Below are 18,112 nucleotides of genomic sequence, written 5' to 3'. Positions count from 1 at the left end.
CTGTGCCAGCTGCAGGGGACTGTGCCCCCCCATGAAGCTAGAGCGGGGAAAGCCCAGCAGGGCATTGGGTGTCATGGCCACACCTGAACCCACAGGCGCAAGGTAGGCCGAAGTCAGCCCAGTTGAAACCAAACCAACACACATTGTAGTTGTTTTAATGAGTTGCTGCCACACAGGGGCGTACTGGTGCACTACACAGCACTACAGGTGTTAAACGCTGACCCCAGCACCAGGCTGACACAAGTAACAGCACGAGCTAGCCATGGAGGGACATGACACGTGGTCACTGCACTGAGGCACCCAGCACACGGCTCTGCCTGGGTGAGCAGGAGCACTAAGCCTGGGTGAGGGTCTCGCAGGGTCAACTACATGGGGGTAGTGTGTGACTGGCAGAAACAACCAACCCACTGCATGCATCTATGGATGCTAAAATAAACAAAACCCCAGGGTGATTTGGCCACGGGGCTTTTAATTAATTTTTTTAACAAATTAACTAGGTGTGGGAGGAGGAAATGGGCCAGGTTCCTTTTGAAGGGACCGTGCTGGCTAGAGGAACAATGCCCGTGGCAACTAGGCAGTGACTTACTGGGCTCCTGCCATGTAGCTGTGCCAGTGCATGAGCTAGTTTCCATTATGCTGATGCACGTAAATGCTAAAATATCCTCTGGAGCAGCCTGGCTTGTGTCATTCAAGTACTGTCTGCTTTACATGGCTGCTGCATTCACCGCACTGGTGTGTGGGCCTAGCTGGGTGCAGAGAGTGAGCGCAAGCGTTGCTTGTGCCTTGCTTGGCTTAAAAAAAAGAAGTGCTCTGCATCTCCCCCCCCCCCCCCCCCCCCCCCCCCCCCCCCCCCCCCCCCACACACACACACCAGTGAGGTCCTTTAGGTGGTACTGGACAACTGCAAGCAGGGGGACGGGACAGAGCTCAGTCAGGGACACTCTCAGCCACCTGGATTAGTATCCCCAGCAGCTCCTGCTACAGTGAGCTCTGCCGTGAGGCAGTCACTGATCCCAAGCCTGTGCTCCCTCTGCTTCTGGACAACAGCTTTTGCAATGGGCTCCCACACTGCAGCTGGCTGCTTTAACAGAGAGCCCCACTTCCAGTAGGTGTTAATGGAGAAGGGGCGCCACCACCGTGCCTCTCTCTCTCCAGCCTCGGAGCTGGCACGCCATGCTCAGAGGCAGATACAAGACATGCTCCCCGTTGCCTAAATCTGCTTGTGGGGCAGGGTCAAACAGGCCAGGCTGCATGCAGAGGGCAAGGGGAGGATTTAGCTAGAGATCCCTTGTCAAGCATGGAGCACAGCTGCAGGAAGACTTGGAGCGATCAGCTCACTAAAAGCGCTATGCAGCACATGCAAGGCTGGATACACGGGTTTAAATACAAGGGCCTTTCTTCTACTGCCCCGTTCCCGTTCCTCGCAGCCAGGGCTCCTCCTGAGAATGCCGTTCTACTTTCCCCCTCCCCTAAAGGCCTCATTTCTGCAGAGCCACCTCTATGTGATGGGCAGTGAAAAACCAGTGAGACCTCCCAGGCTGGGAACCCTTCCCTCCATCCTTCCCTCCACACACCCATCACTCCCGGGGCAGGTTGGGTGGGGGCATTTGGGTGGCGGATGGCTCCACGCCCCATATCTCCCGGGCATACTCCGTGATGGTCCTGTCACTGGAGAACTTGCCCGAGCACGCGATGTTTCTGATGACTTTCTTAGTCCACTCCCGGGGGTCCTGGGAAGAGGAGAGGGAATGTCAGCGGTCAGTCCTGCCCCCAGCTCTGCCTGGGCTCTCAGCCTTGCAGGGCACCAGTCCTGCATATTTGGCTGTTTTAAACACCGGGCACAGGAGTACCAGAGTCAAAACCTGCCTTGCTGTGCCCCATGCCCAGCTGCTGCTGCAGCGTCTGCAAGGTGGGCTCCGCCGGAGCAAGCTCAGCCCAGCTCCTCCCCGCTCTCCTGCCCCAGCCCAGGACCCCACACCTGGAGCTCTTACCACGAACAGCTGGTCCACTTGGCCTTGGCATTTAATGTAGGCTTCATAGTCAGCGAACACCTTAAACCTGAAACCCGACAGAGTAAGGCTATGTGTTTGCCTGCTGCAGGATGCCAGGCTGGCAGGACAGGGCAGCACAGACATCTTCCAGCAGACTGGCAGGGCCTAGGCAGTATGCAGGGGGGCCCCAGGCCAGTAGGGAAGGAGGCTGGGGCAGGCTGAGAGCAGCCCCCCTGGGGTGGCTGCTTGCCAGGACTTACCTGTCGTGGTACATGAGCATGTTTACAATGTCCCTGAAGCAACCAGGGTCTCGAGGGGAGAAGAAGCCGCTGCTGATCTGGTCGATAGCCTGCCGCAGCTCTGGCAGGCGGTCATAGTACTCCTGTGCGTTGTACCTGTGCCCGGAGGAGGCAGAGACAGGATGAAGGGACATATCCTCTGCCCTGGGGCCCAGCACCCACAGAGAGCAGTGCCTGCGGGCACACGTGTCTCTGCTAGGGCAGGGAGGGCAGGAAAGGCTGTCACACAGTCCCTGCGCGAGGGGTCGTGAGGGGTCTCGCTCCTGAGGGCCTGTGTCCATCAGAGCACTCCACTAGCTGCTCCAAGACCTGTCACAGTGCCAGAAACGCTCTGCACCCAGGTTCACGTCCCACTCATACCCACTGTGCTCTGGCTGAGCCTCCTGCACTGGATTCTTGATGGGATGTCCACAAAACAACCCAGTGCAGACCAGCTCCCTGCTTCTCCCCACTCCAGGGGAGTTCCTCCAAGAGCCTGTCGCTCACCCTGGCAGAGCTCAGCCCTGCATCCCCATCTGACAGGCCCTGGCACATGTTGCCCTCTCCCCAGCACCAACCCGCGGCGATCCAGGGCCTCCACATCCTCCACCCGCATGCCGAAGATGAAGAGGTTTTCTTCGCCTGCCTCCTCGGCCATCTCCACGTTGGCCCCATCCATGGTGCCAATGGTGAGGGCCCCGTTCAGCATGAACTTCATGTTGCCAGTGCCTGAGGCCTCTGTGCCGGCTGTGGAGATCTGCTGGGAGAGATCAGCTGCCGGGATCGCTGCCAGGTGCAAGAGAGGTGGGAGTTAGCCCTCAGCACACCACAGCTTTCTACAACCTGGGCCCCAGGTCAGCAAAACAGCTCTGGGCATCTGCTAGGGGCCCTGCTAACTCATCAGCTTCAGCCCACACAGCTCACAGAGCCAGGCGCAAAGTCAGGCCCGGCTCTGCCGCAACCCCATGCAGCTGCCATCGCCTTCATGTGAAGCTAGTTTCCTGCCCTGTGCAGCACTCTGCAGCCCTCATGCCCTTCGTGGGGAGGGCCAGGTGACCTGCCATGACAGTCTCTCAGGCCAGCCAGCTTTTGGGCCCAGCCAGGACATGCTCAGCTCCTGAGGTGTGCTTACACGAGACCAGACATACCTTTCTCGGCCAAGGATACCCGATAGTTCTCCAGGAAGATGACCTTGAGCCTGTCCCCCACGTAGGGATCACTGTTGACGACCTCACCAATGGACGTGATGAGTTTGATGATCATCTTGGCCATGTGGTAGCCAGGGGCTGCCTGAAGAAGAGCAGCCCAGAAAGGGTGAAAGCTTTTAAGGAAGGGAGAACATGAGAGGTGCCAGTGCAGGTCCTCACTGCAGGGAGAATCTGGGCCTCATCTCTGCTGTTCACGTGAGTCAGCAGAAAAACCCTAATGGGAGGAGAAGTCCTGAGCCACAGGGAGGGAACAATGGGGCCTTGTTTGGTCCAATTAGTCCATAAAGATGTTTCCTGAAGAGCCACCCAGCACAGAACATACTGGCTAACTCACAGTGAGCCCAGCAAAGCTCCAGGAATAGGACAGCACCTTCCCCACATCCCCACTGAGCCACATATGCACCGAGTCTGGGATGCGTTTTACCTTTCCTCCAATCATGATAGTCCTGGGTACAAAGGATTTGGACGGGTCACTTCTGATGCCTGAAAGAACAGAGATTCATGTTACTGAAGTGATGATGAACTGGGCAAAGCCTACTGTTCTCATCGAAGATGAGAGCTTTTCTTTAGAGCTCTGCGTGACCTTTCAGGCACACTGTCTTCCTCCTGGAGAGAAGCCTCTCATGACAGGACAACAGAGTCAGGCTCAGGAGCCCTTAGCTGGAGAGATGCACCCCTCCACACCACCAGCTGGCATACAGCGTGGCATCACCCTGGCAGTGAGGGACTGGTGGGGAGTGTCCCTTGGCCAAGCAGCCCCAGGCAGGACTTACGGTTGTAGAGGGTGATAGCATGCAGGCAGTTCAGCAGTTGCCGCTTGTACTCATGGATTCGCTTCACCTGAACATCGAACATGGAGGAAGGGTTGATCTTGACCTTGTACTGCTCCTCCAAGTAGGCTGAGAACTTCAGCTTGTTCTCCTGCCAAGGAAACCTGATGAGAAGCAGGCATGCGCTCCTAGGTGTTGTATCAGACATGAGTGTTCACTGCTGGGATGTTCCAGGGAACATGGTATCTTTACCTTTCTCCCCACCCCCCAAACCATGTTACCTGTTTGACTTTTGCCACATCCCTGATAAAAGTCTCATTATTGACGAAATTCAGTAGCTTCTTCAGTTGGCTCAGATCCGTGATAAAGCCTTCTCCGATTTTCTAAAGGAACAAACCAAGACAGGAATGTCTCACCTGTAAGCCTTCTCACCCAGTCCACAACTGTGCTTCCCTGACAGACATGCCATGATCCCACTGGGAAGTGGATGAAGAGACACCCTGGACAGGAAAAGGAGCACAGCCTCTTTCGGTGAGGTTACTGCTCTGTGTCATCTGGGAGCTCAAAGGTACAAGGCGAAAAAGGACACATGCAAAAACCCAAAGAAGTCCCTCTTTCTCAAAGAACTGTAGAAGAAGGATGTTTGCACAGGTACCAGGGCTTTCTGGTAGCTGGAGGAACTGAAGGGCAGAGCTTAAAAATACTTTTAATTGCAGGATGTTATTCTACCACTGCATGTCTCAGTATGAAGCAAAAGCGGGTCCTCCAGGGCCTGGTTCACAAAGGAGACAAGGCTGGGATTGGAGTTCTGAGGGAGTCCCTTTTGGTCTGTGAAGTCAGATGCTTTTGTGGACACCCGTTTCCACAGAACATGACACTGCCTGACAGGTTGTTTGTAGACACCATGAGGGTACGGAAACAGGCCCAAATTTCTGCAATTCTTTGGCCATTTCTTCATCATTGACTTTAAAGCTCAGCCAGTCTTAAACCAACATGTGCAATACGCCTGCTCCTACCAGTCTGTGCTCACTCACAGCTGCCAGGAGTTAGTCCTGGGCTCTGTTCAGACTGACGTGAAGAGGCAAGCAGAAGCAAACAGCAGGAAGAGCCCACGCCTGCAACTCACCTCAGCAATAACGTCGGCTAGTCCTGGGTTGCAGAGCAGGAGCCAGCGCCTCGGTGTGATCCCATTCGTCTTGTTCTGGAACTTCTCTGGCTCCAGATCACGGAAATCCTTGAATCTGGAACACCAGGGAGCAGAAGCCACTCTGTACCAGGCCTCTCCACAACCCAGGACTTCAGCTGTGCCCATTTTCCCCTACATGTGCTCCTGGCTCAGGGCAATCTCTGCTGACCTCTCTATACTACCCTGAACTCTCAATGTTGCCTCTCAACAGCTCCCCCAGCCATAAGGACTAGGGTTTCATAAACTCCAAAAGGAGAGGAGTTAGACCTTGCACGCACTCAAATAAGTCAGCATCCCCAGCCTGTCATGCACAGCAGGACAACCAAAGCAGACCCTGATACCCAGTCACCCTGGCCAGATCCCTAGACTTGCAGGCAAAGCTCACTGAGAGCAGAGGAGAGGTTTGTGCATGCCTTGGGCATCCCCCAACTCACACAGAGTTCTTCACAATGTCAGAGTGGATACGGGCCACGCCATTGACAGCATGGGAGCCGATCACGCAGAGATGCGCCATGTTGATGCGCTTGCAGTCCCCTTCCTCAATCACTGACATCCTCCTGAGACGGTCAATGTCCCCCGGATAGAGAGCTGCCACATGCTGCGGGGATGCAGAAAGAGAGAAGGGGACATTAGTGACCCAAATGTAGGGCCTGGGAACATTTCCATCCTGAGGACAGCTACATCAGCTCCCAGACTCCCCACACACTGTGACCAGTCCAGGCCCTTACATCCAGATGCCTTTGGTTGAGGGCATAAATGATATCCAGGTGACGTGGCAGCAGCTTTTCAAACATGGAGACTGGCCAGCGTTCCAGGGCTTCAGGCAGCACGGTGTGGTTGGTGTACGCGCAGGTCCGTTTTGTGATTTCCCAGGCCTGCGTACAGACAGCAGGTTAACATGTGCGCCCAGCTCAGGAGTGGAAAGGAAACCCTGTGTGAGGACAGGCTGGCAGCTCTTGCCCAGGAAGGTCTGGAGTGCATCATCTCACATCTCTGCTTACCTTGTCCCAATCCACTTTTTCTACGTCCACCAGGATCCGCATGAGCTCTGGGATGGCCAGGGCTGGGTGGGTGTCGTTTAGCTGAATAGCTACCTGCAACACAGACATGCCAGGCTTAGATCTGGCAGGAACGAGACTCTGACAGTGTCATAGCACAGCATCCTTGGGGGACAGGGTGGGGGTCAGCCCCAAGTCTGTTCTCATGGCTCACAAACCCACCATCCATCCTAGCAACAGAGAGAGCTCTCAGGAATGGAGCTATTCGACCTTTGCAAGTTTTGCTCCAAATTGCAAATTTTCCCCTGGGAAGAGGGACCTAGAGATCACCTGTTTTCCGACCTAAATTACAAGGATCTTTCTATAACTGACTCTGCCTGGTCCTGAGCAACCTGTTCTCCCTAATGATAGGCAGGTCTGGCCCAAGCCCCCAGCCTGTCTTGGCCCACAAACTCACCTTGTCTGGGAAGGTTTCAAAGCATGTTCTTACAGGATCTCGGCAGCCAAATTTGGAGGACTTGAAGCGGCGGATGATGTCCTGGAGGGTAGCAGCCACCACAAAATACTCCTGTTTCAGCCGCAGCTCCTTGCCTTCAAAGAACTGCATGTGGAGGATGCACAGCCATCAGTGCTGCAGCTGCCATCCCCAGTTGGCAGCCAACCTCCTAGAGATGCTCCTGTCCACTCTGATGGGCTTCCCACCAGGCCTTACATGTTCAGTGCCTCACCAGGGCTACTGTGTATGTTCCTCGCGCTGCATCTCATGGGGCAGCAGCTGTAGGGACTGGACCAGGGCAGGGGCCTGAAATCCCAAACATGGGCTAGGAGCACCACAGCTCCAGGGAATGGCGCTGCTCATCCAAGATGTAGCTGGCTGGTCTCAGGTGCCTCCAGAGGGCAACAGAATCCACCACATTGCTGCAACTCGCACAGACCAAGCACAGCTACCTCCCTCTCTGCAAGACCCCTTGCAGGGTTTTTGGACCAAGGCTTTTTGACTCCCCCCAATAGCCAGTGTGGTGTCCAGGCACACCAGCAATAAAATGATAGGGAGGAAGATCCCAAGCAGCAGGAAAGAGAGGCAAGAAGGCAGTCACTCACATTGTCATTTGGGTAAAGGACTCTGGAGATGTTTTCTGCCAGGTTTCTGTCCAACACTGCCTCGATGTAGTCACCCACATTGACTGCAGCACGGGAGAAGTACACACAGGACTGCAACAACTATAGAAATTCAGGCAGGTACCAGACACTGTATGTTTTTCCCTCTTGTACAGTTCCTGAGCCAAGGGCCCTCACATCCTCCTAGCCATGACTGCAGAGATTTTTAGCAGGAACATTAAAGCCAGTATTAATGAAGGATGAAGGGAATGTACATGTGTGAAAGCACCAGGAGAAACAGGAAACAAGATAAGAGAATAGCACATCACCATGGAGTTTCTCAAGACACACAGATTGGGAAGAACAGACAGAAACAGAAGACAGATGGAAGCCAGAGAAGGCAGAAGAAGGAAGTGAGTAAACCAGCCATCTTGCCTAAGGACAAAGGAGAAATGGAATAGGGCCAAGAAGCAAAAAGTCTAGAATCACTGTCAATTCCTGAAGAGTACAAAAGGCCCACCTAAAACTCAGCTCACAGTCATCAGTGAAGAACTGAGGAGGCATTATGAGCATTTGAAAGCCAGCATCCCTTGTCCTAAGTGTCCCACACACGTTCACTTGGCAGGGCTGCTTCAACACACATATCTTGGTGCTTGCAAGTACAAAACAATGACTCAAATCAGTTTTGTCTAAAACCTTTCCCTTCAGTAACGGCCTAGCATTGAGCTTAATGTTAGTTGCCCTGCATCTGCTCTTCATTACTACAGTCAGAGCCTGAGAAATGCTCTACAGTCCACAGGGTGGCTCACACATGGACTCAAAGGAAACCAGCAGTGAGAGAGAGCAAGGTGGGCTGCACTGCCATTTTCCTTCAGCACCAAGGGATGATGCTACATGGAAACAACCCTCCATGGCAACTGTGGGTTTGCAGCTCATTTGGTTATATGGACAACACACTGGCAGGTGGTCTAGCAGTCAGGGAAGGCACAGGGCAGGTTTCAAGGGTGAGGCAGGCACGATGGGGATGAAAGGAGGACAGATGGGTGTCCTGGTGCACGTTGGCTTTGGAGGTGGTGTGATCCATGGATGCATGCACAATGCTGTGTTTTGGCAGTATCCAGGCATTACGGAAGAAGCAGGCCAGATGGGAAGTGCTGTGCCAGGTGCTGTGCACACAGAACCAACCATGCCCCAGCCCAGAAGTCCACTGGCCAGAAGAGAGGCAGCAGAGAGCTAGCACTTACACTCCTGGAGGTTGAAGTCATTAGGTGCTTTCGCAGACCACAGCCTCATGGTGTTCACAGTGTTGTTCTTGTATCCTGGCACCGGTGTGTCGTAAGGCATAGCAAGGACAACCTGCAAAAGGACAATATTGCCCTCCGATAAGCAATGTGGTGGCCTCATAGTCAGAGAAGGTGTTAAAGTGACTCAAAACATGGAGGAAGCCAGAGAACAGGCAATTCCTGGCTGCAGTAAAGATCCCATCTGCACTAAAACACGCTTGCTGAGGTTCACAGACTCGCCTGCTATCATGGGCACTTCTAGCATCTGCTGGCAAAGGGTTAATAGAAGGACCAGAGCTATTTGGAGCTTCACTGACAAACAGAGGAGTTAAGAGCCCATCAACAAAAGGTAGCAGAGTTGCAAGCAAGCTGCTGACCTCCCAATACCAATTGGAGTACCTCTTAATTATTCATCAGAGCATTATAAACATCCTCAGCTGGCCATTGCGATTCTGTCTGTACCGGGGTAGGGCCAAGGTCACAGGACAGCCGTAACCTTTGTGTTTCCATCCAGGATAGACTCTGCAGGCTGAATCCTACCCATTAGCCCTCTGCAGCCTCTCAGGACTAAACCCTACTGCCGCAGCACCACTCCCAGAGCGATTTGCCCAAGAATTCCACTAAACGTGTGATGAACCCGACTGGGTAAATCCACCAAGACCTCCAGCATGGCCTGAACTGAACACGAGTGCAAAACCACTGGTGCAGTCTGTAGCTGATGCTTAATCCCTGAGGTACACGGATGGCTTATTGCTACTAACAGCAGGATGCCCAGCTTGGATTGTATTAGCCAGGCGAGGCAAGGGTGTGCTTCCAAGCCTGCATGCTCCAGTTTGCTGCTGTGCCAATATTCACTTGCCTCCAAACCTGCTGGACAGCAAGGCAAGGTGCCCTGACCTCAGCCCAGAAGAAAGGGGCTGAGGACTTATGCACACAAAGCCTGAGCTGACATAGGCAACAGGAGCTAGCTCCTCCTGAACAAGTCAGTATGTACTGGCATGACTGCCATGCAGGCACAGACTTTCCCCAGGTAACAACATGAGAGGCGGCAGAGAACAGAGGGACCTGTGCTTATGGGGCAGGGAAAATCTGGGCAGATCAGTGCATCGGCCCCCAACAGCCTTTTTGTGCTGTCACCAACACCTCTCCTCAGGGGAAAATCAGCAAGAGCTCAGGCTCCAAAAGCTAATATTACCAGCTCCGAACGTGGAAGGAATGCAAGCCCGCCCCCGTCTGAGCCACGGGCCTGGGGCACACATCACATAAACAGAACGATGCTATATTTGGACATTGTTTCTTTGGCTTTTTCTGAGCCCTTCCAGCTTGTTTCCTACGACAGCACTGGCTGAAACCTCACTTTCTTTTAGGAGGCAGTGTTTTTCAGTGCACAGCTTGGGATCCCTGAAGCCCGGGAGGCAAAGGCACTCATTCCCCATGTGGATGGCTGTTTCCCCAGAGGCCTCTGGCACAGTGCCCCACGCCATTTAATGGGCTGTGGTGTTGAACCCCACTAACCTGCCAGTACTATGTGTGTCCCGAGAACGGTCTAGGTCACATGCTGCCTTTGACAAGCAGGGTCCCTGGAAATGGATCTGGTTTCTTTCTCTGCTGAACAGGTTCGGGCAGCTCTGTAACCAGGTTCAGCTCTTGGGAGAGCCGTTGGCACTGAAGAGACCAGCTTGGCTTTATGACTGTGCATTCCTGAGATGGACAAAACTGGCTCAGCAGGCTGAGAGACCCTTGGCCAATGTGAGAACAAGGCTGGGCCATGTCCCTGAATGTCAGAGAAATTCATAAAGTCCTTTCTTCCCCTAGGCAGTGGTTAGAAAGGAGAGGCCAACATGTCTTCAGTCCTCTTAGTAAATCTGTGCCTATTTAAAGCTTGCCTTCCTCAGCTGTAAGACTGGAATACATTTATTATATAGCGAAGCGTTTGCTCTCCACACTGGCATAAAAACAGGCCTCCAGACAGACTGGGAACTTGAACCTATGTTGCGAGCATCCCCTGTCAGCACTCCACCTATCAGGCTGCTCTAGGAAAGAGAGGAACTTGCTCCAGTGACAGGAGTTAAGCACCCAACAGATTGCTCCATGGCTACCCCAAGATATGAATCTCTACCCCCAGCAGCAGCAGCAGAGTGACCTGCAAAATTACTGGGCTTGAGCAAGGGGTAGCCAGGAGCAGTGTGGAAGGTGCCTAACACAGCTGCCAGGGATACAGTTCTCTGCCAATGTAAATCAGGTTTTAATTCCATCCAAGGATGTGGGATTGCATCCTGGGCATCGGTAGAGAATCAGGCTCTGACTGATCTGAAGTCACAGCTGTGACTAAATATTTCCTTCTTTTTCCTCAGATTCTGCTGCAGCTATAGTTGACAAACATGAAATCACAAATGGAGCAGAGTTAGTCTCGCCAAACTGGGAGAAAAGCTGAGTCTGACGCCAATTAGCATGGGGGGAGACTCCTCCCCCTCCACACTGTCCTGTTCTGTCCTCCCCAAGCCCAACACTAGGGGTGATCTTTGTACCTGAGTATCGATCCACTTCACACCCTCAGGGGTGTGATCCACTCGGCCGTAGAAGTGCACGGGGAGCATGTATTCTGGGCGAGCTTTCTCCCAGGGATTGCCATAGCGCAACCAGTCATCAGCCTCCTCCACCTGAAAGAGGCAAGTGTGATTCAAGTGAAGGCTTATATCTCCAAGCGAAGGCCAAACTAGGCCTTTCCGAAGAGAGTCCCAGCTTAAAAGCAAAGCCTTAGTAAGCCGACTTTGGAAATGAAGATGCACAGGCCTCTAGAAGACAGCTGGGCTTTCCAAAACATGGATGACTACATAAACCGGCCTCTTTCACTGGCTTTGCAGAGCTGCACTGGTTTAAACTATCCCCATGAACTGCATGGATGCCTACACTCAGTGTGTCTCAAGGGCTTTGCATCCAGTTTGATGGTGACAGTGAGGTATGTGGGATGTGGTTCCCTGGAAGCCCACCAGTGCTGTTCCCGGCCACAAACCATCCCCTGTAATTGAGGTCTTGCTAACTGTTCTGTCCTCTGCCAAATCCTAGGCAGAGGATTTCTCCTCTCTGCCTATAACAGCACTAAGAGGAGTGAAAAAGGAATTCAGCAGCACAAGCAAGGCTGATGTGCACCAGAAACTAGAGGGGCTGAGGCACTCAAAAAGAACACTCTGTGACCACAGGCATTTTTCTGACAGGAGTGGGGAAGGCCTGAGATATAACCCTGCATTACCACCCACGCTCTTTTTAAAGTAACATCAAGCCAAATGCAGTGGCTGCTTTTTCCTCTCTGTTTTCACCATTTATAGAGCCCAGCATTGCAGCTTCTTTGTGGGGAAGGAAGGAAAAACAAACCAGAAATCCCTCACCTGCACTGATTTATGCAGTGCTATATTAAGGGGAAAAAGGGTCCTTTATGTACATAAGCAACACAGGTCTCCTAAGGGAGAGTCACCACAGTGCTGCCAAGCTGATTTTTGTGGCCAGGCCTTGTCTACAGGCAGAGGTGACCATCGCAGCACAGAATGGAAAGGGAAGGGGTAACTTTGGTTTGCCAATGTACCTGCCAGCCATCAACAATCTTCTGATTGAAGATACCAAATTCATAGCGGATGCCGTAACCGTACGCTGCCAGTCCCAACGTGGCCATGGAGTCCAGGAAGCAAGCTGGAAGAGCAGAGCATGATCACAATGTGAGGAACCTCATGCCCAGCTCACTCTACCTCTACGGGGTGCTGTGCGTGGGGGTGAGGAGCCACCACAACCGATGCTGCTGAAAACTTTTATTACTCAGAGGAAATCTGTGTGTAGGCAGGGTGAGCCTGCAGCATGGCCCCAGCACACGTCATGCTGAGCTGCCACAAACACCCCAAAGTTTTCAGTGACAAGGACGGGACTTCCGCTGGCAGCTGCAAGGGGGGGGGGATTAGCACCAGGCCAATGCCAGGGGAGTTTGGGGGGTGACACAAGGAGCACCCACAGCCCTGGGTGATGAAGGTGTAGGTGTGACAACCTTCCCTGTGCAAGCAGTTGTGGACTGCAGGGCCTGCATGTAGCAGATACCAGAACAGCTGCAGGCTTATCAACAACTCAAGTCAAGCACAACTGAAATGGATGCAAATGCATCCTTGCTACAGTGAGAGCTCTTCTACATTTGTCTGAGAAACCCATACCTTGATCTAAGCCTGCACGTCAGATAAAGCAGGGCTTCTGAACCTGACTGGCTGTACCACCAACTGCTTTACTATTATCTCTTTCAAAGCAAGCCTTTCCAACCATCATTCCAGGGCAGCCCTAGTAAAGATCAGCCTTGGCATTTCCACTGTGTCAGAGAGGCCTTGTTCTTTTGTTTTCCTTGTTCACCTATGCGACAGGCAAATTAAAATAGCAGCCAACATCTTGCCTACATGAGGGTTGTTTGGGTGCCTCAGGGAAGTGAGAGATTTTACAGGGAGGTGGGGAGAGAAGCTTCAGAGAGCCTTCTTCAGCCACATCCCAGCTTGTCATGCTTCAGTTAGGCATGGATACATCTCCTGGATGCTCTCATTTAGCCTTTGGAGAGGGGGGATAATTTCTGGCTAGCTGGGAGTGTGCAGAAGATGCCACGCCGTAGGGCCGTGTGGTGGGCGTTGGCTGAGATGGGTGTGGGTTATGGCCTACACGTTATCCTGCTGCGGCAGGCAGTCCCTGGTGCAGGGGGTGAGTCATGGAGCAGAGAGTGGTCAGGGGGTTGGAACGAACATGTGACACACTCACAAGGAGGGCATAACTACAGAGCCTTCCTGCCAGGCTGCCCTTGGTCCTTCGCAGTTGGCATGAGGACAGGGATCCCTCTCCCCATATTACCTGCCAAGCGGCCCAGGCCTCCGTTTCCCAGCCCAGCATCTTCTTCAATTTCCTCCAGTTCCTCCAAGTCCAAACCCAGCTATTGGGGAAATAACCATGCAGAACAGACTGTCAGTATCTCACCCCTCCTGTGCTATGAGGCTGCTCTTCGAGGAGGACAAACCCAAATCCCAAAACAACCCATCCCACATAAAATAAAAACACACATGGGGCTCTCTCTGCCCCCACTCCTCCCCATCTTATCTGTCTCCCATCGCTGGGCAGCCTAATTACTTGGAAAATAATTTAGCTCATCATCAAACGTCACTTTCCCTTGAACTGGGAGGTTTCCTTAGAGACATCAAACAAAACACTTGTCTTCTGGCAGTCCTTCAAGCTGTGAGGCCCGTCCACTGAACTTGGATTGGAAAAAGAATGGCAAATGGCCAGTCAGCACAAAAGGGACTGCAGAATCCTGCCTGCTTATGTGCACCACTCTTCTCTTTACATCCACCCAGCCTTGAGGAACGTTACAGCCATGTTTGCAGCTTCTTCTTGCAGCTATCACTGTTACACTCTATGTCTTCCCACACCGCAACCACTCTGCAGCAGAGCTCCTTGACTGGAATTCACGGATGAATGTGGTTGTCTCATCTTCCGTATCTCTTGGGCAACCTGTTCTCCAGCCCAACTGCTGGCAGCCTCTTCGGGGGCTGCATCCACTTCAAGGCTGCGTGCCAGCAGCAAGTTCTCGGGAGTCAAGAGATGCTACCTCTCAGAGGACAGCAGCTTCTCACCTTGGCATGAGGGTGAACAACGGGGAGTTGGGCATATGCCACAGCTGCTCCCCAAACTTCTCTCCCTATACTGCAGCTGTGTTCAACCATGGGCCAGGAAAGCCAGACACACAGAGTGACAGGGGTCGCTAAAAATGAGGCAAATTCTCTCAGTCACTAAGTCATGCTGGATATAAGACCTCCCATCTGAGCTGGCAACTGGCCATCATGAGCTCCACACGTCAGAGACTATAGCAAGGGAAGCCTTCGTTGACAGCTCTGGCCAAATCAGCACATTGGAAATGCCTCACAAGGGGACTTGAAGATCCTCCCCGAATGAAACCAATCTCTGCTCTGAGGCGTGATACCTCAGAGAGAGAAGTGTTGGGTCTCCTCTTGGAAAACCCTTTGCATTTCTTGGCAAGGGAAGTACCAGCCAAGACATTTCATCGGCAATCGCAGCATGTCATTCTGAGAGATGGTGACAGAGCCCAACTTTGCTAAAAAGCGTAACATGGATAAAGCTGGGGGGGAGGGGGAAGATTTTGGGTAAGAAAGCCCCAACATAGTCTATCACAAAGATCACTGTCCTGCTGCAGAGATAGCTGCAAGCCTGCGTAAACATGGCCTTGCATTTCTGATTGACTCTGTGCTACTCAGCAGTGGCTTTTTCCAGTTTGAACTCATCCAACAACATTTTAATTTTAAGGAAACAATTTTCCCTCTTCTTCCTTCCCAGTGATATATTTTTATCTGCCAGTGCTGCTGCAGTGCCCTGTGTACCTGCATGCATGAACTGTAGTTTGGCATCTTTCTGCTCCAGTTTTCCTTTCTTGCTCAGCCTCCCTCATCAGACTACATCTTCAGAGATGAGCCATCATCTCTCCTCACAGTGATGGAAAGCTGTCTGCGCCTTGGGATTCCCTCGTCTTGTTGGACACTAGGAGTTGCTTTCCAGATGTGGAACCCAGACACTATAGGAAAACTGTGGCTTGAGAAAACTATACTCCAACTTTCGAGGCACCCCCAAGGTTCCCCCATGCTCTCTTTTGGGAGACGAAAACAACTAACAGAGAGCCAAGCCTTGTTTCGTTTAGTCAGAATAAAACATCTTTAGGAGGAAGCCCCGAGAAATAAAGATACCCAGCCCTTCACATGGAAAAGTCTGCCTAAATCTTCAGGGGGGCCCCAGGATAAGACTTCACCTGGTAAATGGCTTCGTCACAAGCATTCTGCAAGCCCAGGTTCACCATTGTGTTCTGCAGGGTGCGTCCCATGTAGAACTCCAGGGACAGGTAATAAATACGCTGGGGAGGCAAAGCAAAACAGCAGCAAATTACACACTGTTCATTTCATTCACTCATAGGAGGCCTGCTCATCACTTGCTGCACCAAACATTGTCACCGAAGTCACTTAAAAAAAAAAAAAAGAAAAAAGCAGACTTAAGAGCTTTTCTGAATAGGGATGTCTTCCTAAACAGGCCCTTACAGGCCGTTTCCGAACAACACGCACCACAGCTTGTTTGTCAGAAAAATGGTTGCACGGGATGCTGGCCAACTCTTTGCTGCACATCTCCCTGCCAACAGCCTTCTATAGGAAAATCTTGTTGTCTGTTAAGTGTTTCCCTAATTAACTTAGGGCAAGAATTATCTAGGATGCCAAACAGTACATTTAAACATGGTCAGGCTGCTGGGGTGCTTGGTCGAAGTGATGCTTACACTGGGCTTTTAATATTTTCTCTTATGCAGCTCAAGCTGATCCCAAGCCAGCTGAAAGCAAGAGAGAGCCTCCCACCCCTTGCATACTTGGCCAGGCTTCAGGCCAGGCCTCTTCCTGCTAATTATTTTCCAACACTCCTATCGCACTTCTCGAGCTGTTTGAAGATAAATGAGCCATGGTCACCCATGGCAGAACTGCAGGAGGAGGCGAGGGAAGGGAAGGGAGAACGCAGGGCCGGGCATTTCGGCATTCCAGCTTAACATTTCCCAGGCCATTTTCAGCACTGAGGGCCAAAAGTTTTTTCTTCTGGCTGGACATGGGCAAAGGCCTCGTCTCTCTGCTGAGGAGCTCCGATGGAGGCATACTGCAGAAGGATATACTCAGCCTGGGGATGCCAACCAGGGTCTGGTACAACTGACATTGCTTTTAGCAGCCAGGGGGGTTGGAGAGGCACAGGGGTGCACTAGAGATTTTAGGCAATTTCAGAGTTAGAGAGCAACGAACAGGATGTCTTGGGAGTTGGCAACTTTAGACACAGATGCTTCAAACCCACCTAAGCTCATTAGTGGCTGGAGCCCTAAGGCAATATGGGATCTGATTTCCTTGTATTCTCCTTGCAGTGAGCTTCACACACACATTTCACTCTGTTGGACAAATAAACTGTCCCAGAGGTGGCGGAGTTCCCAGCACAACCAAGCAGAAGGACTGGTCTGTGGTGGCCTTCCAAGTTTCAGAGGAGCTAAGCCTGTGTCATGAATGCTAATGAAAGCTTATTTGTAGGATGTACATCAGGGAAACGAGAAACACAAAACTTGCCCTCGCTCAGATTTTTCCATTGCTATATATACTTTCATACATCAACGTGATTTTTAACAGAGCCATAGTTTGGCTTTAAATCCTTCTTCCATTTGAACTTCTTTCCTCTGTAGTAGGGATGCCCATCCTAGTTTTGTGACATGCTAGGCAGAAGGATTACCTGGCTGTACAAATGAAAGGGTCTCTCTGCCCTCACCCGTTCCTCAGGACTCAGCGGAAAGACTGAATGCATGATGTGGCTGCGGAAACGCTCCCTGCTCACGGCAGTCTCCTGCGGGGACACGTTCCCGGTGAAAACCTCAGTGCGGGGGACAGCGAAGCAAATCCACCCCAAGCCTTCCCCGGAGCTGTACGGTCCCTTCCGCGAGCGCGGCAAGGCCGATCAGGGCGTTTTTAACGTACAATGGGATAAAAGGGAAGGCTCCACACGCACAGGCATAGTGCGTGCGTCGTTGTAACGGCGTGCAGGTGCTTTAGCTAAGCGCGGTTTGGTTTCTGCGTCAGGGCAGCATATTGGTACCCCCAGGAGAAGAGCTGCCTGCGTGCTGCGAAGCTGTCTGCCTTCTCCAGCACGCACCTGCCGCCCGGACCGCCCCGGCGAGGGCCCGCTGGCGTCTTAATTCAGAAGGATTAGCAAAAGCGCGGCCGTGGCGGTGATGGGGCACGGCGATGCCCGGGGGGGGACAACACGGCCATGGCGATGCCCGGGGCGGGGGGGGGGGGCGCTCACCTTGGGGTCCTTCTCGTAGTAGTGCTGCTGGGTGCGGATCCAGCGCCCCACCAGGTGGTCGCGCACCGCGTGCGCCAGGGCGAAGTAGTAGTCGCGGGGGGTGGCCACGTTGCGGTCCTTGACCAGGGTGAAGTGGAGGTGGCGGTTGAAGCTCTTGCGCACCTCGGCCACGTCGCCCAGCCCCGCCAGGCCCCGCACGCTGATCTGCTTCCGCCGCTCGCCGTCGCTCCGCGGCGCCGCCATGGCCGAACCGGCCCCGGCCCCGTCGCCCGCCCGCCCGGCTCTCCCGCATCCGCCGCTGGCACTGGCTCTGGCACCGTCACCGCCGCGCCTGCGCGCTATGAGAGACAGGCGCAGGGCGGCCGCTGTGAGGGAGCGGCCTGCCGCGCCGCGCCGCGCCCCCCGGCGGAGGCCTGG

The 18,112-nt window shown here is 53.0% G+C and overlaps 1 protein-coding gene across 3 annotated transcripts; it reads right to left on the bottom strand.

The window, feature by feature from the left end:
• Window positions 1-866: 866 nt before the first annotated feature.
• PYGB (glycogen phosphorylase B) lies at window positions 867-17,977 on the bottom strand. 3 transcript variants are annotated; one of them, XM_026081608.1, is made up of 20 exons: window positions 17,696-17,977; window positions 15,636-15,737; window positions 13,676-13,754; window positions 12,393-12,496; window positions 11,341-11,472; window positions 8,774-8,885; window positions 7,533-7,615; window positions 6,889-7,032; window positions 6,435-6,527; window positions 6,162-6,308; window positions 5,868-6,031; window positions 5,374-5,488; window positions 4,529-4,630; window positions 4,251-4,398; window positions 3,902-3,960; window positions 3,418-3,559; window positions 2,848-3,055; window positions 2,252-2,386; window positions 1,992-2,058; window positions 867-1,730 (listed from the first exon to the last, which is right to left on the bottom strand). In XM_026081608.1, exons 1-20 carry the CDS (start codon window positions 17,936-17,938, stop codon window positions 1,578-1,580), a joined length of 2,532 nt encoding a protein of 843 aa, XP_025937393.1. In that variant the 5' UTR covers window positions 17,939-17,977; the 3' UTR covers window positions 867-1,577. The 3 variants fall into 3 exon arrangements, with proteins under 3 accessions (XP_025937393.1, XP_025937394.1, XP_025937395.1); XM_026081609.1 differs by lacking the exon at window positions 17,696-17,977 and adding an exon at window positions 17,126-17,321; XM_026081610.1 differs by lacking the exons at window positions 15,636-15,737; window positions 17,696-17,977 and adding an exon at window positions 15,214-15,317.
• Between the last annotated feature and the right edge of the window lie 135 nt (window positions 17,978-18,112).

This window comes from Apteryx rowi, unplaced genomic scaffold (genome assembly GCF_003343035.1).
Source record: "Apteryx rowi isolate R43461 unplaced genomic scaffold, aptRow1 scaffold_555, whole genome shotgun sequence".
NCBI classification, from domain to species: domain Eukaryota; kingdom Metazoa; phylum Chordata; class Aves; order Apterygiformes; family Apterygidae; genus Apteryx; species Apteryx rowi.
Note: the sequence above shows the minus strand (reverse complement) of the source record. Positions and strands in the feature narration are given on the sequence as shown.

Coding starts and splice junctions, on each gene's coding strand:
- PYGB (XM_026081608.1), bottom strand. CDS start 17,938: ATGGCGGCGCCGCGGAGCGACGGCGAGCGGCGGAAGCAGATCAGCGTG. Junction 4,399..4,528: donor ATGTGGCAAAAGTCAAACAG/GTAACATGGTTT, acceptor TTTCCTTGGCAG/GAGAACAAGCTGAAGTTCTC. Junction 2,059..2,251: donor ATGCTCATGTACCACGACAG/GTAAGTCCTGGC, acceptor GTCGGGTTTCAG/GTTTAAGGTGTTCGCTGACT.